The sequence below is a fragment of the Leptonotus elevatus genome, chromosome 20 (assembly GCF_054856555.1).
Source record: "Leptonotus elevatus isolate MCC_2025b chromosome 20, RoL_Lele_1.0, whole genome shotgun sequence".
Lineage (NCBI taxonomy): Eukaryota > Metazoa > Chordata > Actinopteri > Syngnathiformes > Syngnathidae > Leptonotus > Leptonotus elevatus.
Genome location: NC_141258.1, coordinates 11,207,428 through 11,230,811, shown reverse-complemented (window position 1 = coordinate 11,230,811; position 23,384 = coordinate 11,207,428). Strand labels below are relative to the sequence as shown.

The 23,384-nt window shown below is 36.6% G+C and overlaps 2 protein-coding genes across 6 annotated transcripts in view; both read right to left on the bottom strand.

The window, feature by feature from the left end:
- Positions 1-1,809: 1,809 nt before the first annotated feature.
- Positions 1,810-23,384, bottom strand: part of rhbdf1b (rhomboid 5 homolog 1b (Drosophila)) — a 30,648-nt gene continuing 9,073 nt past the window's right edge. For all 3 annotated transcript variants that reach the window (XM_086064290.1, XM_086064291.1, XM_086064292.1), the window contains 16 exons: positions 21,641-21,869; positions 20,004-20,210; positions 17,883-18,005; positions 17,670-17,812; positions 16,361-16,600; positions 16,109-16,220; positions 15,929-16,003; positions 15,026-15,187; positions 14,839-14,939; positions 14,676-14,739; positions 14,440-14,534; positions 14,138-14,213; positions 13,657-13,757; positions 3,755-3,908; positions 2,276-2,499; positions 1,810-2,187 (listed from right to left, as the gene is read on the bottom strand). In XM_086064290.1, coding sequence (XP_085920416.1) covers positions 1,992-2,187; positions 2,276-2,499; positions 3,755-3,908; positions 13,657-13,757; positions 14,138-14,213; positions 14,440-14,534; positions 14,676-14,739; positions 14,839-14,939; positions 15,026-15,187; positions 15,929-16,003; positions 16,109-16,220; positions 16,361-16,600; positions 17,670-17,812; positions 17,883-18,005; positions 20,004-20,210; positions 21,641-21,869 — 2,302 coding nt within the window. In that variant the 3' untranslated portion in view covers positions 1,810-1,991. The remainder of the gene's footprint in view (positions 2,188-2,275; positions 2,500-3,754; positions 3,909-13,656; positions 13,758-14,137; positions 14,214-14,439; positions 14,535-14,675; positions 14,740-14,838; positions 14,940-15,025; positions 15,188-15,928; positions 16,004-16,108; positions 16,221-16,360; positions 16,601-17,669; positions 17,813-17,882; positions 18,006-20,003; positions 20,211-21,640; positions 21,870-23,384) is intronic.
- LOC147157059 (uncharacterized) lies at positions 4,183-13,648 on the bottom strand. Of its 3 annotated transcripts, XM_086064294.1 has the most exons (9): positions 11,825-13,648; positions 11,076-11,219; positions 10,822-10,984; positions 10,371-10,431; positions 9,238-9,303; positions 8,109-8,174; positions 7,216-7,281; positions 6,330-6,395; positions 4,183-5,032 (listed from the first exon to the last, which is right to left on the bottom strand). In XM_086064294.1, the coding sequence occupies exons 3-9, from the start codon at positions 10,854-10,856 to the stop codon at positions 4,868-4,870; spliced, it is 525 nt and encodes a 174-aa protein (XP_085920420.1). In that variant the 5' UTR covers positions 10,857-10,984; positions 11,076-11,219; positions 11,825-13,648; the 3' UTR covers positions 4,183-4,867. The 3 variants fall into 3 exon arrangements, with proteins under 3 accessions (XP_085920420.1, XP_085920419.1, XP_085920421.1); XM_086064293.1 differs by having other exon boundaries at positions 11,076-13,648; XM_086064295.1 differs by lacking the exon at positions 8,109-8,174 and having other exon boundaries at positions 11,076-13,648.

Sequence of the window (23,384 nt, the reverse complement as noted above, 5' to 3'; positions counted from 1 at the left end):
ATTCACTTTCACTTTTCCTACAACAAAATACATGCAAAACAGAAATATTGCTCAGCAATTTTTTTTTTGCTGAGCAGGTTTTTGCAGATAACGTTTTGGAGCTGCTGCTATCTGCAGAAGCTGCACGGGGCAGCCAATGGGTGTGAGACGCACAGCCGGCCTCTGATACCGCACGAGGCTCTCATGACCTGACGCTAATGAGCGCACATTCACATGCCAGTGACCTTATCATATATTCACACAGCATTTATACAGTGAGTCAGGGGTTCTGGTGCCAATATTTGATGAGCGCATGGAAACGAGTGTGAGAACGGCATTATTACACTTTCATTATTTTACATGAGAATAGTTGGAAGGAATGCGGTTCCAGCTCAAACTATGGGCCTCAAATTGTCAATTAAACACACACAATACATAGAATTTGACCTGTTGCATTACAGCACTGATGCATGCAATTACTTCCTATACTCTATTCCTTTTTTTAATAAAACTCATGAAAACACAATATATATTATTTTAATAATTCATTTTCTTCTTTTTTTTCTTAACAAAAACACGTCCACATTGGTCTGGCTTGGTCGTCAACAGGGCACATGGGGACAATCAAAAATGTATACTTACATTCACACCTACTGGGAATGGGATACCATACTCTGAATGGCACCTGGTTATTTTATGTTTTTTTTTATTTTTAAGTGAGACATAAAAAAAAAGTGTGGCCGGGGGGCGGAATTTCTAAACATGTTTTTCTACTACAGTGGACCACTGAATACTACAGAGGTTATTTTTTCAATATCTATAATATGTTTTATTGGGTTTTTTTTCTCTTTGTTTTTTTCCCCTGGGCAAAACTCCAATATACTTTTTCATGGAAAATGTATATTGGAGGTTTATTGGTGGTCTTTATCCAATTTTTGGATTTACTAAATAAATAAAAATCCGGTGCATTTTAATAGGTGTCATTTATACTCAAATTTTCACCACGATTAGCAAGGTTCCACTGTATTGTTTTAAGTTGTAATATGACAACTCACCACTAGATGGCAGGCATAGCTTAGTTGCACTAGCATTGAGTCTTAAATTGCCCTATACTAGACAATGAGTAGGATTAATCTTTTTTTTTTTGCGGTTTTGGAATGACATTCGAGGCAAACATAGGACTTCAATAATATTAACATTTTGATTGAGTTGATTTTTGTGGAGGAAAAAAAAAGCACTTAAAGGTATACTTGACACATGCCATTTTCAGCAGTAAGAAGATAATATTTTGTGCTTCATTATTTTTCATTAACAATAGCTTTAAAACTATTTTTTTTCACTTGCCGTCGACCGAAGATGACGTAACCCGTGTTCAGGAAGAGGTAACGACCAATCATGGCTCACGTTGCTGACCAAACCCAGAAAACAGGTGAGCTGTGATTGGTTGTAACCTATTTTAGGGGGGATTTTTTTTTTTTAAGTATTAATTGTACATGAAAGATAATGAAGTTATCGAATTAATTCTGGACAAAATATTAACTTCTTACTGTTCAAAATGACTCAAATGTGTTAAGTATCCCTTTAACATTGGTTTGCAGTTTTGTGCTGCCCTTGAATGATAAATTGTATGCCAGCTGAAATAAAGAAATTATACAGTATGTGGTAATTTTTTGTTGACTACAAACCCTTTGTTGTTGTTTTAGGATGGTGGATCATTTATACATGCATTGAGAAATGTATTATCAAAATGAAATTTATGAAGAGCACATATTTTGCACATATTTTTCCTATACAGTATATTAAAATAAAAACAAACTCAAAAACAGAAAATTTGACTCATTGGCCAAATCGGTCAAAACATTTTAATGAAGTGCTTCAAGGCCTTTGGTTTGAATGATTTTGCATGTGAGTCAGGAAGGCAGGATCATATAAAAATGGCTTATTATCCACGAAAATCTCTTCATTTCAAAATGCTGCAGTGGAAACCCGCGTCCACACAGACGCATCGTGGGTCAAAGAAGGTTTGCGTTCAGGTCATATTTCGCGCAGAACTTGTCCGTGATGGGGATGCAGGTGAGGTACTCGCACCAGTCGCACTTCACGGGGTAAACGTAGAAGAGGACGACCAGGGACGAGAGCAGAGCTGCGAAAACCAGCAGGAAAACACAGATCTGGACCCTCTTGCGGTACATGTCTAAGCGCCCAAAGCTGAAACAGCAGAAAAGTGCATATTTTTTAATCAAAAGGGGGGTTAGGTCATTTAAAATGTGTAGATTTAGGCAACAGCCACACCCACCTGATGTACGGCAAGAAGGCAAAGGATAAGAAGAATCCTGAGACGAAACCACAGACGTGGGCAAAGTTGTCGATCCAAGGCAGCAAACCGAAAGAGAAGAAGAATACGGAGATGGCGAACAGCTTTCCAAACGCCCGCCACGGCCTCTCGAGGATCTGCCAGCTCTGAAAGAGCTCCACGAAGAGGCACGCCAGGATGCCGAACTGGCTGCCAGCGGGACCAACCTCAACAAAAGAGAGAGAGGTGGGACAAAGACGGAAGAGAATCAAATATGAAATATGTCACACATTCATTATATATATTTTTTTTCTTCTTCTTTTTTTTTTTTTACTCTTCACGTGCAGAGAGTGGCCATCAGGGGGCAGCACTTGCTTAAACTGACTGCACGTCCCTGGAATGAACGCATGTAAGGGAGTATATTATCCAAAGGTCAAACATTTGACAGGAAGGTCATTTGGTCACCATTTGCTATTACACTCTTCTAGGTAGACTTTCTACAAAATGTTTGCATTTCTGTGGGAATTTGCTTTATTCCAATGAATGCTCATCCACTGCCATTGTTAAGAAACAGCAACAATTTGTATCTGCCGTTTGTTGTAATGCAATGGTTCTCAAACTTTTACAGCAATTACCACCTCAAAAAATTGACCACCGTAATATGGAGGTCCATTCCTGCCAGTACAATAAATAAAAACATTTAAAAAAAAACTTTTTTTTAAAGACGAAGATGTATTTATTTAGTCTATTTAGTTATTTATTTATTTATTTTTTAAAGATTTACTTTAGAAATAAATAAAAACATATATTAATTTATTTATTTATTTATAATAAATACATTAATTTATTTTATTGCTGTCAGAACACCGTTTCTACCAGTGTGTTTGTTTTTTCTTTTCTTTTTCTTTTTGAAATGTCAGAAGCCGTTTTCTGCCAGTGATTTTTGGCATTTAGGAAAAGTTTAAAAATAAATAAATGGAACACCTAAGCTATGGTTGGAAAGGAGAGAGACAAAGCTGTGCAGAAGTATACAATACCGTCATAAAGTGAACTTATAGATTCCTGTTGAATGTGGCATGTACTTCGTGTAACTGTGTTATTTATTTAATTAATTAATTTTTGAAGCCATATCATAATGGATTATTAATTACATTAAAATGCAGCCCAAAAATAGAGGGCAGTTTTAGTCTTAAAAATTTACTGTATTTAAGTTAAATAAAACTGGACTGAACTTAAAATATGCAGCTGCCGTACTTGAGAAAAAAAAAACTTAATGTGCATACAAAGTAAAAAAAAGTACTATAATGGATTTTCAAGTTTTTTTTAAATAAGTTGAAGCACAGCGAGGCTTCATTCTAATATGTTTGATATTATTTTGTTTTAACTGTCTTTAATTCATTGATTATTTTGTGTAGCTTTGAAACGAGCCCGCATAACCACTATTGATACACGTTGAGATGAGATCAAATGCATGTTGTGTACCTCCGCTCTGTAGGGCAGAAAAATGGCTGACGCCAGGTTTCCTGTGATGCCACTAAGCATGTAGATGATGGAGATCCGCAGCCAGCCAGCTAACTTTTCCAGATCTCGAAGCACTGTCATTTGGAACAATACTGACACCAGGCAGTGAAGAATCCTACAGACAGACAACAAAAACTGTTCATAAATATTTTTCGCCTGCAATTTAAGTGCATTTCTTACACATTTTTTTGTTTGTTGCAGATTTGGTTACTTTTACCCAAGGTTGGTTTCATTATTTTGACCTAGCAAATTGGGTTTTAGATTGAATTTGGGCCAGAGCTGAAACTGGCCACCATTTTTTAATTTAATTAATTAATTTATTTATTTTTCAAATAATAGAAGTATTGTAGTCACACACACACACACACACCCCCCCCCCCCACACACACACACACACACACACACACACACACACACATACTTGCCTCTGTGTATTATGAGGACATTTTTTCCAAACCGGTTTAATTGTGTATTACAGGGACACCCCTTTCTGCTAATGCCAGAGAGATGGGACTTGCACCCAAAATTTTTTTTTGGGGTTGTCCAGGAAAATTTCACTTCAAAACTTGAAAAAACTCAACACACGAAAAAAAGAAAAACCTGAAAAAATCCGTAATTGTGAGGACATAGATAATGACCTAAATAAGCCACGCCCATTGCAAAAATGGTAATTATGAGGACCAACTCACATTACAAGGACAAAGTTTACACAACACACAGCAACCATGTCACTGAAGTGATTTGAAAGTTCTGGCATTCTGACTTTACACAAACTAAAATGGCATTGATGTGTAATGACTTACCTGATATAAGGACACATTGTTGTACATAACAATACTGTGAAATGCAAAGTCATACCTGATCTGTCCTAAAATTGTAAGTTTTAACATGGTGCTCATGTTACAACTTACAATTTTAGGACAGACTGAAACTGGTATGTTAATAAAACTGCTTCTTATGTGAACAGGTTATCTAGGTCAAACACAGCTTTGAAATGGATAAGCTCGACATGAAACCAGATGCAAAAGAGTCAGTGAACATTGAACATTTTATTCTTTAAAACATGACTACCTCTCATCTTAAAGGATGAGCAGTTTTCTCATAGCTCATTCCTGAAATACCTTCGGATTTCTGAATTTCTGAAACAGGTTCAATGTAGGAAGTGTCCGAAGTACTGTGAGAATCTGGAACATATTCCTCTGCTAACGAATCCTCACTTGAACTGGATACATCAGCAACCTAATTTTTTAAACGAAAACAATTATTACATACATACATACATACACATATTGTCGCTGTTCTGTGAAAAACACTTCCACCATAGGAGCTACCGGAGAGCAGCCCGCGACCTAAAAATGGAAACGTGTTTTTCACAGGACAGCAATGATATCCATATATACAGTAGATGCACACATACTTATGCATATATACAGTGGCTCTAAAATTAACCTGCCAGATGCGGGTTAAAATTCATTTTGGCGGGTGGTCATAAATATTTACTAGCTTTACTTCGCTGTTACTTAGTGATGTTACACTCGAAGTAGAAGCTTGAGAAAAGTGTCGAGCGCTCGCGGCAGAAGTAGCTCCCGCCATTGATGGGCTAATGTGCTAAAGTTAATTTACCAAAGGTCTTCATCATCAAGCAGTTTTGCATTTTTTTTAAACGGGATATGTGCCAGATGCTGGAGCAAACTAGAAAAGCATTTAGAACCTAAAGTTTCTGCACATACTAAAGATTATTATAAATCTAGTCACATTTATTCGAAAGATGAGATGAAGCATTTAACAAGAGGGATAGTTAATATGCTTAATCTATGGCATTGCCCCTAAAACAGATATTGTGTGATACAGTCCTTCAGTTACAGTAGACTTTTCTATTTTACCGAGTCAGACAGTCGTTAAGATTGAGACAATTGCTCAACATTTAGCTGCTTGCAACTAAAGATAAAGGTATAAACATGGGTCATAATTTATCCTCTTGACTAAATTATATTCATTCAATGAAAATGCCTGCACTATTAATTCTGGTTGCGTGAAACAAAGATCCATTGCAGATACAAATAACACAGAAGATAAAATACCCATCATGCCAGTCCATTCTAGTGCAGCGAAAGGTCCAAAACATAAAGCACATTTATCCAAGCTTGATACAAGTAAATTAACTACCTGATGTTTACACTTCTGTTTAAAAAAATAAAATAAAATTGATAGCGAGTTCATCTCTAAAATCCACCATAAATAAATTAATGGGAACAAAAGATCACTACAGTGCATAATCCAAATCACCAAACTGCCAACAAATCTTCAATTTGAGATATTTTTAATGTTGACTTGTAGGAATTTTAGTCCCATACAAGCTTATTGTTGGATACAATATTTTGAACGTCTTGGCAATACACATTGCATAAAAAATTGTTGTGATTATATTTGTTAGTTATATAGTTCAGCCCTAGCATCTACTCTACACTCTTCACTCCTAACGTCTTGCTTCTGAAAACTGATTTCAACATCAATATTCAAAAAGAAATCTCGTCACCTGGTCAACTTGGTCTGTGACAGCTACGTCTTCAGCTATGTCTTCAGGTTGTGCTTCAGTTGAAACCTGGTACACATGAAGAGAAAAATACATATAAAATTCAATTCTTAGTAACACGACTGTACCTGTGCATTTACACAGTTACAGTACATACAGAACAATTAATAGGTTAAAGTATTGTAAATGCAAACTCATTTTATTTGCCATTACAAAAATAAATAAATAAATCCTTCTGCACTACAGGTTTGTGTAAATTGGTGACGTCTATTTTTCACAATGAAACAAAAACAAGAAAATACACAGTCCTCAGAGAATCCATACCTGACCAGAGTATGAATTGTATAATAACTCCAAGCCCTCAAAACTTATTTTACAGTCACGGTGTATGAATACACTGTCCTCAGTGTCAGTTATTCACAACTATAACATTGTGAGGACTAAGTATCTGTGAGGGCTGCACAGTATTGACAAAACATGCGACATGGGTGTTTTATACAGTAATGGAGATTATTTCGACATTGAACATGGACCTAAAAAAAAAGGATCTATCTATAGCTATATATTTTTATAATCCAATGAAAAAAAATACACGATAATCCGGAAAAATAAACATGCTCATTGTGATCTAATCTTATCCAATTAAGTTATTTTTTGTTAGTAATGCCCCTCGATACGTTTCTCGTATGGCGATGCACAATTAAGGTAGTCTCTGATTGGTCAAAGTCAGACTAAAGTATACAATCCAATATTCATTTGTTGCTTGTCTTTGCAATACACATATTGCATGAGCCATTCGTGCGACAAGATATTTTTTTATATATTGTGCCAACGTCTTGCTTCTGAAAAATGTATTTCAACGTCAACATTCAAAAAGAAATCTCGTCACCTGGTCAACTTGGTCTGTGACAGCTACGTCTTCAGTTATGTCTTCAGGTTGTGCTTCAGTTGAAACCTGGTACACATGAAGAGAAAAATACATATAAAATTCAATTCTTAGTAACACACAAGTCTGTACCTGTGCATTTACACAGTTACAGTACATACAGAACAATGAATAGGTTAAAGTATTGTGAATGCAAACACATTTTATTTGCCATTTCAAAAATAAATAATCCGTCAGCACTAATGGTTAGTGTAAATTGGTGATGTCTATTTTTCACAATGAAACAATTAATAGAAAATACACAGTCCTCAGAGTGTCCATACCTGACCAGAGTATGAATTATGAGGACTGTATGTGTAACTCCAAGCCCTGAAAACTTATTTTACATTCGCAGTGTGTAAATACACTGTCCTCAGAGTGTCAGTTATTCACAACTACGACATTGTGAGGACTATGCACCTGCGAGGGCTGCACAGTATTGACAAAACATGCGACATGGGTGTTTTATACAGTGATGGAGATTATTTCGACATGGACCTAAAAAAAAAGATCTATCTATATCTATATATTTTTATAATCCAATGAAAAAAAAATACACGTTAATGCGGAAAAATAAGCATGCTCATTGTGATCTAATCTTATCCAATTAAGTTATTTTTTGTTAGTAATGCCCCTCGATACGGTTCTCGTATGGTGATGTGCAATTAAGGTAGTCTCTGATTGGTCAAAATCAGACTAAAGTATACAATCCAATATTCATTTGTTGCATGTCTTTGCAATTCACCTATTGCATGAGCCATTCGTGCGACAAGATCTTTTTTTTTTTATAAATTGTGCAACGTCTTGCTTCTGAAAAATGTATTTCAACATCAACATTCAAAAAGAAATCTTGTCACCTGGTCAACTTGGTCTGTGACAGCTATGTCTTTAGCTATGTCTTCAGGTTGTGTTTCAGTTGAAACCTGGTACACATGAAGAGAAAAATACATATAAAATTAAATTCTTAGTAACACGACTGTACCTGTGCATTTACACAGTTACAGTACATAAAGAACAATGAATAGGTTAAAGTATTGTGAATGCAAACACATTTTATTTGCCATTTCAAAAATAAATAATCCGTCAGCACTAGTGGTTTGTGTAAATTGGTGACGTCTATTTTTCACAATGAAACAATCAATAGAAAATACACAGTCCTCAGAGTGTCCATACCAGAGTATGAATTATGAGGACTGTATGTGTAACTCCAAACCCCTGAAAACTTATTTTACATTCGCAGTGTGTAAATACACTGTCCTCAGAGTGTCAGTTATTCACAACTACGACATTGTGAGGACTATGCACCTGTGATGGCTGCACAGTATTGACAAAACATGCGACATGGGTGTTTTATACAGTGATGGAGATTAAACATTTAACACGGACCTAAAAAAAAGATCTATACATATACTGTATATATACACATACATACATATACATATATACATACATACATACTCTATCTATACAGTATATATATATCTATATATATATATCTATATCTATATATATATATATATATATACACATACATACACACACACATGCATACAGATATAGATGTATAGATATATATACTGTATATAGAGAGAGAGAGACATAGAGAGACAGATATATAGATATAGATAGATAGATATAGAGATAAAGATAGAGATAGAGAGATCTTTATAATCCAAAGAAAGAAATGCACGTTAATGCGGAAAAATAAGCATGCTCATTGTGATCTAGTCTTATCCAAATGTTATATTTTGTTAGTAATGCTCCTCAATACAATTCTCTTGTATGGCGATGCGCAATTAAGGTAGTCTCTGATTGGTCAAAATCAGACTAAAGTATACAATCCAATATTCATTTGTTGCATGTCTTTGCAATACACATATTGCATGAGCCATTCGTGCGACAAGATATTTTTTTTTATAAATTGTGCAACATCTTGCTTCTGAAAAATGGATTTCAACATCAACATTCAAAAAGAAATCTCGTCACCTGGTCAACTTGGTCTGTGACAGCTACGTCTTCAGCTATGTCTTCAGGTTGTGCTTCAGTTGAAACCTGGTACACATGAAGAGAAAAATACATATAAAATTAAATTCTTAGTAACACGACCACCTGTGCATTTACACAGTTACAGTACATAAAGAACAATGAATAGGTTAAAGTATTGTGAATGCAAACACATTTTATTTGCTATTTGAAAAATAAATAATCCGTCAGCACTAGTGGTTTGTGTAAATTGGTGACGTCTATTTTTCACAATGAAACAATTAATAGAAAACACACAGTCCTCAGAGTGTCCATACCAGAGTATGAATTATGAGGACTGTATGTGTAACTCCAAACCCCTGAAAACTTATTTTACATTCGCAGTGTGTAAATACACTGTCCTCAGAGTGTCAGTTATTCACAACTACGACATTGTGAAGACTATGCACCTGTGAGGTCTGCACAGTATTGACAAAACATGCGACATGGGTGTTTTATACAGTGATGGAGATTATTTTGACATTGAACATGGACCTAATATATATATCTATATAATCTAATTAAAGAAATACACGTACGTGCAGAAAAATAATCATGCTCATTGTGATCTAGTCTTATCCAAATAAGTTATTTTTTGTTAGTAATGCTCCTCGATACAATTCTCTTGTATGGCGATGCGCAATTAATGTTGTCTCTGATTGGTCAAATTCAGACTCAAGTAGGGCCTGGCAATAAATCAAATTAATTGAATAAATTAAATTTAAATTGAATCGTTGAAAATTTGCTAAATCGTGAAATGTATTTTGTCTTCTGGATTATTAAAAGCTGTTGTTATGTTCTGTTACATCCAGATGTTATTGTGAGTTGTAATTTTGCACAAGTGGTGGCAGAATGCTGGATGGTTGGTTTAAAATACTTTTTATTTTATTTTTTGGCCATATCGCTTAGCCTCAGACTAAAGTATACAATTAATCCAATATTCATTTGTTGCACGTCTTTGCAATACACATATTGCATGAGTCATTCGTGCGGCAAGATATTTTCCACATATTGTGCAGCCCTAGTATCTCCACCCTCCACTAATGTCTTGCTTCGGAAAACTGATTTCAACAACATTCAAAAAGAAATCTAGTCACCTGGTCAACTTTGGCGCAGTCTGATAGCTGTGTCTTCATCAGGTTGTGCTTCAGTGGAAACCTGGGGCAGATGAATAGAAAAATACCAATACAATTAAATTCTTACTAAGACTAGACTGCTATAATATAATTTCATGTAATCATGAATGTGCGACCAGTAATTCTAGTATGTCACATGTATGACACAATATCCAAATGTCATAAGAAATCACGATATGATAATTAACATGATATTGTGAGGTTAGCGATACTCACGATAACTGTAAAAGTAAAATAAAAAAACAAGTCACAATATTGTAAAAAATGAAATAAAAAAATAAAAAAATTATATTGAGAAAAGAATGTACTTTTGCTTTTGAGTTTTAATTAATCTTTTATGTTTTGTCAAACCTTGCACGATATCCCCCCAAAAAAACAAAATTAAGTGTGACAACACACCATATAAACATACCATAGTGTTTTTCCATTGTAGCGAAATTCAAACATGAAAACCTTCCGGGCATCATGATACACTCTCAGCCTGTTTTCACGTTCCTGTTTGCTTAGAACTTCTCCTCGATATTCAGTAGGAAAGTCTCTCTTCTGAAAGGAGCAGGAACTGAACACTCCTCGACCTTACAAAGAAAAAAGGATACAACAGAAATATTTCATTATAACAATAATGAAAACTAGACCCATACTAAAGAATATTTTACCAATACTCACCTTTGAATTAATTAATATATTTTATGGTGAAGCCATTCTTGTCTTTACCTAAGGATGAAAAGTATGCTACCTCTTCTTTGGGTTTAACTTTTGCCCTCTGTGGCCTCATGACTGACATGTCTCACTGAAGATAATGATCTAAAGCTATAGAAAAAAATGAGTTTCAATCAGTTTGATAGGTAACTTGGTGCAGATGTCTTGAAGTTTATGGTATGGTAATTATGGTACACTGAAAGTCACAGTGTACCATAATAGCCTGTGCAGTGTGCAGTAAATGTGCCAACGAAAATAAAATACAGTGGATAGCACAGCTCTGCTAAATATTTGCATAAATTAAATGTAATGAACACTAACAGACTTTACTGAAATATTTCTATTGAAAGAACAAATTTAAGTAAACACAAATGCAGCAATTTACCAATACTTCATTTATACTGTACTGGTAATACTAAGCCATTGTATATTTTCACATCAAAAACCAGCCTGTTATTGCTTTCCTCTTAAAAATTGCAATTAGCATTCATCTTACTCAACAGACGGTTAGCTCTGCTATGCTAACCGTCGCTAACAGAAGCGTAGCAATTCTAAATAATTAGCTGCATCCATCATAATCAACAGATGGTTAGGTATGCTAACGTAAGCTTAGCTGCACTTACACTGGACTTGCATTATAAATCATTTTCGCGAAAGAGGGAGCAATGTACACAAGCGACCAACAACAACAGGAAAAATTCGAGCTTCAAACCTACCTCATTAGCACAGCTACACGCCATCACATCTCGTGAAGTAAATAGAGCCGGGGGCGGTTCTCTATCGGGGCTGCTAGATGACGTCACTTCCGTACTCAGGGCAATATAATAAATCCCGTTCAAATCAACAAATTGGTTCAGTCGTTGGATTATGAACTTTGTTGATAAGAGTGGCTATTGTTCTATGATTTACAGTGTCAATAAAAAAAAATAGATCACATTTAAAATGAACCCCAAAGGCTCATATATTAAATGAATTACCACAGACGAAAACAAAGTATATTATTGCTAGAATTATATATCATTTTGTAATCATAAAATGTGATTTCAGTTTCAGTTTTTTAAAAAGGTTTTTTTTTTCATTAACGAAAATGTTTTTTTGCTTTAGTAAATAAAATAACCTTGCTGCTGTCATACAGTTGCTGTCCGAGGATGTTTTAGTACTATACTTTAGTAATGGATGCATGTGTTTTTTGGCAAAATTGTGAGCGAGCCCAATTCCTTGGCTGAGAAGCAACCCTGCAAATGAATGGTCACATGATGCTTTCCTTTTGGCATGAAGCAGGACTGATGGTAGCGCTCACCTTTTCTTCTCCAGACAAGCATTTTTCCGGATGCCCCAAACATTTGGAAAGGGGGTTAATCAGAGAAAATAACTCTCTTTTTCTTATTTTGGTCTGTATTTATGGAATCCCCTTTTCACTGGTCACACCAGGCCATCCTCCAAAAGTCTTACTCCCTCACCATGGGTGTAGATGCACTCATACCTGCTTACTGCCATTCCTGAGCAAGCTCTACACTGGTGGTGATGTCCTTATCCCGCAGCTGAATCAACTTTGGGAGATAGTCCTGGCATTTGCTGGATTTTCTTGGGTGCCCTGAAGCCTTCTTCACTTAAAGTTTGTAAGGTCACTAAAGGAAATTACTTTAATTTTCATGGCAAATAGGGACTTTGCAATTCATCTAATCACTATAACATTCTGGAGTACATGCAAATTGCCATCATAAAAAAACAATAATAATAAGTCAGCACTGGAGATTTTTAGAAAATCAATGTCATTCTCAAAACATTTGGCCACTGGTGTACAGAAAGATGTTACATTGTAAAGGCAGGGTGGGATGTTAAATGATGAATCAATATACGGCACTGACAGTTTCTCTGTCTCTGCCTCCAGCTGTTCAAAGTGATGTGATAAACAGCTGTTAACCATTGTATATTTTCAAATAAACAACCACTGCAAGAATTAAATGCTGAAATATATAATTAAATGTCATAGTGTATTTCATTATTTAATTTATCTACTTAGGAATTGGTGGCTGCAAAAAAAAAAAAGGCTCTGCGTCTACAGACAAACATTCACAATACACAGCATTTTGAGAAAAAACGGAATTATGGGGACATGTGCGTAATTGTGGGGACAGGTGACGGTCAGCCAATCAAATGCTGTGAAATATACACTGGTGTGAATAATTCATGAAGTGGTGCATTACGAGGACCTTCCTACAGGGGGCGTCATCAAATACACAAAAATACACAAATTCATGTAATTATGGTTTACAAGGACATTGGCTAAAACTTTGGATTTAAGCCTTCTACAGCCCTAGAAGCACTTCTGCATTGAATGAATTATGAGGACATGGGCTGTGTCCTCATAATTCAAAATGTCCTCGCAGTGTTGCGTGTATTCAGGTGACATGTCCTCATAATACACAAAGGCAAACACACACACACACACACACACACACACACACACACACACACACACGCGCACGCACACCACTTTAAAGAGTGGAGCTCATTGGAAGATGAACCAATGAGAAAGTAAAGTCACCCAGCGTGAAGGAAGAGGGACAGCCACAGTCGGGAAAACTGGTCTGGGACTTCAGGGTTGAGAAAAGGCAGAAGGCCACAGACCTTATCCATGCACGCTACCTAGTGGAGAAAGAATGACAATGCTTATATAATCACATAGAGTGTAAAATGTAAATAAAAAACACTAACTTCCAGTGGTAAATGTGTTTTTTTATTAATGACGAAAGATTGGCAGAACCCATCTGTTTTAAAATATTATGTCTTAAAATAAAAACAACTGTCTGATCATTATCTGATCTGGTGTTACCATGGTAACAAAGGTCATTTTGCTCTCATTACTGTAGAAGCCAGGGTAGCATCAAAAGTGTAATTTTAGATTATTGTTAAATTACACCATGTTGCTGTTTTAAAAGACCATTAAGATAAACATATTTCAGTCGCTGGAAGAAATCTTAAAACTGGTGTGTGTGCGCGCATGTGTGCATGTGTGTGTAGTGCACCTGTGAGCAGAGAGTGGCTTCTTCATGGAAGTAGCCGTGCATGAAGTCACAGTACTCTCTGGAAGTGATTTCACATCTACAAAATATAATACAGACCATTTTAATCAATATGCAAATAGTAGTGATTTATATAGGATACAATTTAATGTTAATAAATGTATTTAAAATACAAAAAAAAATCAAATAAAAGAAATAAAATGTATATCAAATTAAATGTATAGTAAAAAAATCTATTTATATTAAAAAAGTAATAAAATAAAATAAACTATGCATTGTGAACTTCTGTGACATTGCATCCTTACCGGCCTTTGGTTCCGATGCAGCAGGGCCGGCCTGTGATGGTACAATCTATGTGGGGAAGATTAGTGTGGTTCCCAAAACTGTACCGTGTGCAAACCTGCAGGCCACACATAAAAGTAGAATATTGGAAAAATGGCACAAGTCCTCCCTCTAGTGGTATATGAAAGAATCATTGTATTTAATGTTAAGAAAATGGATGGATGGATGTCCATGTCTATTAACATGTCATTCTACTCACTGGCCACTTGGTGATGTCTTCAGGCCACTCGTGAGGCAAAACAGAGGCAGGTTCCTGACAAATTCTACAAAATAAATTGATTGGGGTAACATTTTGGGTACTTGTTGCCAGGCAGAAACATATGATGCAGTTAATAATAACATACACATCAATTAGATTTTACCTGGGATCCTGACGGCAAACGGCACCATATTGACGTAGTTTACCATTTAAATAAGGAGCACTGGGGTGCTGAGGCCACTTTACCCACATTGCCAAGGTTGTCTAGAAGAGAGGAAGGAATACAGACTTGCAGAGTAAAATTCATTACTAAATACTACTGTAAAATATTTGAAGTCAGATGCACTGACCGAGCACTCTTCCTGCAAAGTCTGCAAACATCCCGAGCGATCGTTCCTCACGCAGCAGCCCGACTCTCTCTCTTTGACCCTTATCTCCTGCACCAGTTTGTGGATCTCTCGATCCTGACGCATGCATGGAGAAAATTTGGCTCCCAGATGGATCAGTGTCTCCTTGCAGAAAGATGAAAGATGTTTTTGGTCAAAATTAGGAACAATTTATCCTATTCGAAATGAAATTGCTTTTATTTTCAATTTGACTCATAATTTGTCTGCTGTGGTAAATATTTGTCATACATGGATAAACTTTTTTAAATTTGTTTTATATATATATTATAGTTATTATTATATTATAGTTTCCAATAATTCCTTGAGTGGTATCCATTTTAGAATTTCTGGGGACAAAAAGGATTTTAAGTTCCAATGACTGCCTAGAAAATAAATATATATATATATATTTAAAAAAAAAAAGTTTAAGTGTAAAAAACAACAACAAGAAAGATGGTTTGTTGACCAACATTTTTCAGGAGTATAAACTATAAGAAGTATGTAAAATAACACAAATAATTTGTCTTCACGGTCACAATCTGTCCGAGAAACCCAAAAAATAACAATGACCAAAAAAGTGAAACAGGATGGGAAGCCTGACGGTTCGCTACTTAGCGCCCCGAGGCTCTTAGACAAAAAATAGATAGGGAACCAAAGCAAGACCAAATCTGTGTTCCTTTAAAGGGGGGCACAGTATGGACTTGGAAAAAATATTGCCTATACACTACTACAATATTTGTTTCCACAACTAGAGTACATGACATTTCTGCACTTTGGCGTACTAGTACAATTACAGTAAATGTTAATAGTGATCCAAAGCTGTGTGTTAGTAGACAATTGCAAATTGAAAATATTGAAAATACTCACTGAGCTTGGACCAATCCAGAAATTTTCTTGTTGCACAAATTTCACATTTTCATACACACCCGAGTTCCTTAACACCTAAAAAGTATATATATATATATATAAATATATATTTTAGGAAAGCAGCATGACTCTTTTATACTGAATGTTTCCTGGGGACAATTCCACAAACATGTTACTGACCGAATCCACCGTTTCATGTTGTGAGAAGCCCACAGGAGCGATGCTGTGGATGGTGACAGCCAGGATGGTGATAAGTAAATGGACGAATGTGATCCAGTAGCTGAAGAAAGGCCTGGTGATGGATGACAACAGCAGGAGAACATTAGTCGAAAACACCACCAAATACTTCGTATGTAAGTTTCAGATTGTGTATTTGTTTTTGTTTTTAGTGTTTATACTTTTACTTCAACTGTGGAGAATCAAATTTCTTACCTGTGATCGTCCATGTCGTCAATCTGCCTCTTAACAAAGCTGTCTATGCGCTTTCGGTACATTCGGTTGGTGAGCCGGCCGACCATGCCGAGCCCGTAAGGCCTCTTCTCTCGGGCGAACAGCTTCTTGACGTGCACCGCGATCCTTTGCCCACGCTGCCGACTCACCACTTCTTGGTTCATTTCCACCTTGGATTGGACTGAGCCGGCTTTTGCTTTGCGCCATCCTCTCTCTAATGGCCTGGAAATGAGAAACAACCACCGCGACAGCAGATACAATTTTTTTTTTTAAAAAGCAGAGGCCCCAGAATTGAACCTTGTGGAACACCATACGTTCCGTTATACATGTTAATTCTTATTGCACATACTATTAAGAGATTACAATAGTAAAGAAATCACACGACGTACCATCACGACAATCGACTACTGAGCGCACCAAATTGCTTGCGGCACAGAGACTGAATCACCGAATCCCTGGGATTCGATCGAACCCAGGTTAACTCATTCAAACACCAAAACGTGTAAACACGTTTTTTAATACTTTGTCCTTTACGCCCCAAAATGTATTTGTTTTTTTTTAAATCTTATTTTATGCAAGAGTGCACAGAAGGCTTTGATGCAGCTTCTGACATGAAGAGGTGGCTTAAGGCAATGGTAGTTGTTACAAAAAACTGCTGCAAAACGAAAACAGATACAAATTTACTTGTTTTTCCTGATGAAAGAAGAGTGTCTAATCTTTCTTTTGGTAGGTTCCATGTTTTTATATTAACTCATTCACTGGCTATAGACGTCAAAAATTAATTTGAACTATTTCTATTAGTTTAAAAAAAAAAATCCTCTTATGTTAACAAGAGTATGAAAACCTAGATTTTTTTTTTTAGAAATTCAGACTAATTAAAATAAAAAAATGTAATCGCCTGATGCGACTCAAAGATTATTAAAAATTCGGGGCGTCAGGCGATTCAATTTTTTAATCGTAATTAATCGCATGACTTCACTAGTTAACTCACAATTAATCACAAATTGTATATCTTTTCTAAATGAACAATAAAAAATATATAGGTTTTCATACTCTTGTTAACAAAAGTAGAAAAAATGTTAAACTAATAGAAATAGTTCAAATTACTTTTTGACATCTATAGCCGTCAATGGCAGTGACTGAGTTAATAGAACACAATATTGTGTGGGCCTTGCAAAATCAGTCAAAATCCTGCAAAACAGCAGGGAACGAAGGGGGTTGCTTCAGTGAAAATGGCTGCGAGTGAATGAGTTAAGAACCACTGGCCGAATACCAGTCGCAATAAACTCACAGCATCAGGTGACTCCTCTCCAGTTCGTTCCTATCCAGCGCACTTCCGTTGTGCTCGCTCTCTTCCGGCTGATTGCGTGCGGCCTCTGACGCCGTCTCAAAAACCTCATCTGCATAGCTGGAGAGCTCATCCGGCAGGCCCTCCTACACAATCAAGACACATCTCACTTTGTGACATCTTAAAGAAGCATTTGCATGTGAAGACAGCGCTCACTCCAGTGAAGAACGATGTGTCCAGATCATCAGGAAAATCTACGGTGTCATCTTCAAAGAAACTCGGGAGCAGGAAACTCCGCCTGCGATATCGTCCGGTGGCGCCTTCGCCTATTGCGCGGCCCTGTACACACAGATATTGTTAAATGCGTGCTTGTATGGCAGCAGTGAACTGTGTTTTATGTGTTACTGGATTAGCACTGCACCGCAGCAGATGCATGAACATTGGCTGTGCATGTTTGTGGACCATCTGCTCCAATAAACATCCATCCAGCTCTTTAAACTATGTTTAAAGGAAGTAGGTCACTATCATCTGTGCTGTGCTTTACTGTAAAGCATATTTACTACGAGATAAATCGTTCTTACATAACAGGCGGATGCACATATGCTAACACATATATTTGTCGAGGAAATACTTTTTTTCTAGGAAAAACACTGAAAGCAAATTCCTTGGATTAGTGACAGGGGCATTTTTATGTATTTCGCTGTAGAAAGTATCAGGCATGCATTTGAAAAAAATGTTCTATAGGTAAAGCCAGACACGCTTTATGTTGATAGGTCGACAGAAAATTGTTAGAAACTCCCATGATGCTGTGCTGTGATATCTAATTTTTTGGAAGTATTAAATACATTTTAACCCTATAAAGCCAAAAGTATCATATTAAATACAAGACATTTTGAGCCATCTGTTTCATGAGTATAATATTTTTTTCCCATAAAACACCCAATTTATATGATCTGACACGTGCATTGCATGTATAATCCATTAGAGGGCAGTATCACTCAGCTGAAGGCTTTTCCAGCAACCTTGCAAAGAGCGCCCCAGTTAAGAAAGGAGACACCTATACTTTAAAAAAAAAAAATCTTATTATAATTTTGTAAATACTAATATGTCAAATATTATATTATTATATTTCTGACAGTTAAATGTATGAATTTAAAGCATTGTGACCGGATGTATCAAATATGACACAAATCAAAAGTCATGTGTGGAAGATGATTTTTTTTTTAAGGACATTTTGTTTGTTTGTTTGTTCAAAGGGACCATTAAATACTCTATTAACAAATAATCAGAATTTTCTCTCATATATTTCATGGTTCAGGCTTTATAGGGTTAACCCAGTTCTTATGGCTTATAATAAAAGCAAAATTCCCTGGAAACAAACATACTATGGAAACAAAATACTATTTTATAAATTCATTAATAATAATAAATGTAATAAACAAAGACAATAAATGAATAATAATAATTAAAAATTATAAATAAAAATAATAAATAAATAAAATGCAGTGGGTGAGTGTCACAGCAACCACTAAGGAAATAATACAGCCACACCAAATTTATATGCCAAAAAGTAAAAGGAACGTGACTTTGACACTGACATTATCAACGTTACAAATGAAGATTTTTAATAAAATGGGGGGGGGGGGGTAATAGCAACAACACAGCAACTAGGAATTGTTACTTATTTATGATTAATATTTGCGATTTGTGATATTTTTATAAAAATTACCGCATTAATCATGTATTAATGCAGATTAATCACACTATTAATTTTGACCGCAGATGATCCTTTAGCTTGACAACGGATGGTTACGTTAAAGGTAGCACAGGTTGTGCTTGAGCAATATACATAAGTAGTAATTCAAGTAAAGCATTTAATAAATGTTTGCATATGACATTCCGAATATTTGTTCATGTCATAATATTGGGGTCTTTTTTTTAATTATGCGAGTAATGAACTGATTAGAAAAAGAGGAGGATGAGATGCAGTGCAGTGGATCAATTTTTTTTTAATAAGTCCTCATAATATTAAATGTAGAAAGAATTAACACATAAGCGGTGCTGCAAAAAATATTGATAAAATGCCTTTTTAAATTAAGTGATTAAAAAAATTAACCATTTGACAGCTCTGGTAGATATTCATTTCAAACGTTCTACACAGGAAGTGTGATGTCACATTTTTTAAGAGCAAAGATGATTCGCAATAAAGCGCATGGAGATACTGGGGATTTACATAGTGTGGACGGGGAAACAATTTAAAAAATAATTTATTACAAAAAACAAAACAAAGCAAACAAGGAAGCAAGTGACTTTATTTCAGTGTGTTTTGCAAATCACCTTCATGAGTGCCGCGGCAGCTTTGAGGCTCATGATGGCAACGGACTCCCGTTTGCGTCGCCGCGGCAACCTGCTGAGGGCCGAGCGGGAGCTGGAAAAGGAGCAGAGGGAGGCCGAGCAGGCGTTGGTGGGAACCGGCAGCACGCTGAAGCCATCTACCTCTTCCACCGTACGGAAGGCACGACCACGAGCAAGGGGGTCCACAATCTGCGTGCGCACACGACACAAATAAATGTACTCCTAACAACACTCAGGTAAAGTTCAATTGATTTAAATGTTACTACATGATCAACCTTTACTTCAGTTAACATTTAAACATGTTTAATATTATTCCCATGTTTGACACGGCAGTGGTGCCTAGATTTAGGAGATCGTAACTCAAATCAGTTGAATCAAAAAGATACAGAGGTTATTATTTAGTGCCCTCTAGTGGTAAACTAATAGAATGCAGCGATTTTGAAACACGCACTACGGTGCCTCAGAGAGACTGCCCGGTGAGCGGGAGCGGCGAGCAAGAACTCACTGGAGAAGCTAACAAGAGCAGCTAACACAAGCTAGCTGGAGCGGCTAACAAAAGCAGCTAGCAGGAGAATCTAGCAAAAGCTAGCAAGAGCAAAGCAGAGGGCGACAAGCATCCTAATAGTGTTTTCATGCACAAGAGGCTGAGGCTAACTATGTTAGCGAAGTTCTTCTCCTTCGGGTATCGGTAGCAGAAAAATGGCGGTGAAACATGGCAGCCACATGTAAGGCGTGGTGCAACCTATGTAATATAATTAGCGATTACTAGACCTACGATCATATAAAAGAATGTATGTTTATGTAATAGAACTTATTTTGTGGGTTATTTTTGGAATGAATAGTTTTCTTTTAAATTAATAAATTATTAGTTCACCACTAGATGACGCTAAATAATACACACTACCACTTTAAATCGGCTTTCCTCAATTGATCATCAAATTTTTGTAACATGTATTTTATTGAATACATGTGTAATATTGTACTGTATAAAAAACACACTATTACTACTTTTTTCTTTAATTCAGTGGAGATTGTGCTGCTGTTCCTCCTGCTGTGCCTTAACCACCAGGGACACTATAGTACATAGATGCAGTTTAGCTGATAAAACACGAAGAAGAATGTCACAAATATGCTAATATAATGTATAAGTCTGTGTTGCTTCATTAAAAAAAAAAAAGGAAAAGTTTATTACCACTGCAATATTGATGCTATTTCTGTTAGCATGTCTATGGCATTTCACTTTGCACGTTAGCATTAAACCAGCTGACCTTTGTAAGTCAGAGTTATTGTGGTTTGTTTAAATTAAATTCAAGTGTAATTTTCTGTGTTTTATGTTTAGTTTTACGGTAAATTTAGAGAAGAAGCATTAAATCATTTGAAGCACAAACACTTGGCCTTGTTTTTACAGTTCAAATAGACATAATGGATTTCTTCTCATGACTCACTTTGTAATGACCCAAGTTCACGCGTAAGTCTCATTCAAATCAAGATAATTCTCTGTGTTTTTATATGAATGAATTATAAGCGTGTATATATATTGCAATTGCAGATTTAGACCGTAGTAGTTGAAATTAAAAAATAAATTAGTAATAAAGCAAAAGTCCCGGGTCGTGGCCTACCCTCTGCATGCCATAGTGATGGTGACTAGGGTGGTGGGGTGGGAGGTAGAGGGGAGGAGGGGTCTCAGTGCTGGCCAGGGAGAGGTTGTCCTGGCTGGGCAGCTCCATGCCCCTCATCGCCTGAGCCTTCAGACCCCCGTAGAGATGACTGCAGTGCTGCAGGCTCTTCCTCCTCCATCGCTGGCTGCTGTCGCCGTCCTTGCTCACACCAAACCAGTCGGCCGTACTCCTGGAATGAAGACGTCAGTTAAAAGAAACTTCCTTTGATTTGATTTGCATCCTTTGGTGAATGATTTTGATCATCTGGGTATTTTGACGAAAGCTTTTCATAGGAACGTTAGTACGATACAATTAGTCAGGCTTCGTGGAGACGCCACTGTATATACTGAATACCTTTGTGTATCTATTAACTGTGAGGCCATAGTGGTGAAATGTTTGGAGGGAAGCACACTCAGTAATAAACACAGAGCCATCATCATGAAAGACGCCAGCTGGAGGAGCCTTTTAAAAATAACAAGTAGACTTGTTGTCCTTCCAAAAACATTCCACACCAAAATTAGTCAAAAATCCAGAATACCATGATGCACCATATTCATTCTGAGGGGGAGGGGGGGGGGGGGACACACAGTCATTGTGAATGAATGGCGGTTTTCAAATTGATTGCATTTGTTTGTGGGTGTTTAGATGAGCAGGTATGCACACAAGCACCAACAAGTGCAGATTACATTCGCACACACGTGATCCAAAATAGAGGATGGATAAAACACACAGGTTTGTTTTACTATCTTTGTGGGGCCATCTCATTGACATGATGCATTTCCTAGCCCCTTCCCCGAACCCCAACCATCAAAAATGATTGCCTACCCCTATTCCTTACCCTAACCTCAACCATAACCCAATTCAAAGCTAAATACTAAAACCAAGTCTTGACCCTCAAAAAGAGGTCTAAACTTGTGGGGCCCAACAAAATGGCCCCACGTGGACGGGTGGGCCCCACAACACAAATCCCAGAATGTTGGCCCCACTATGTAACAGAAACAAGACCACACACACACATGTTTGTTTTACTATCTTTGTGGGGCCATCTCATTGGCATAATGCATTTCCTAGCCCTTTGTAACAAAAACAAGACCACACACACACACACACACACGCACGCACTCGCACGCACACACACACAAAAACACACACACACATGTTTGTTTTACTATCTTTGTGCTATCTCATTGACATGATGCATTTCCTAGCCCCTTCCCCGAACCCCAACCATCAAAAATGATTGCCTACCCCTATTCCTTACCCTAACCCTAACCTCAACCATAACCCAATTCAAAGCTAAACACTAAAACCAAGTCTTGACCCTCAAAAAGAGGTCTAAACCTCCCGCACAGGCCCCACAACTCCACTATGTGAAAAAAACAAGACCACACACACACACACACACACACACACACACACACACACACACACACACACATTTTTTAAATTAATTTTCATTTGACTGCTGAATGTTGTTTTTTAACAAGTGGACGGTATGTGCTGCTTTGAAGACCCCCTTTTTCTTTTATCACTCAGTTCCTTAGACCCCTAAATTAGATTTGGCAGAGGCATCTTTTGTTGAATGACATGTATAATTATTTTTGTAAATATCATAAAACATATCATTTATACATGTCGTTAAGGCAAGTTGCAAAATGTCTGAAGCGCTCTTGTTTATATTTACCAAATTTAAAACATCATAAAG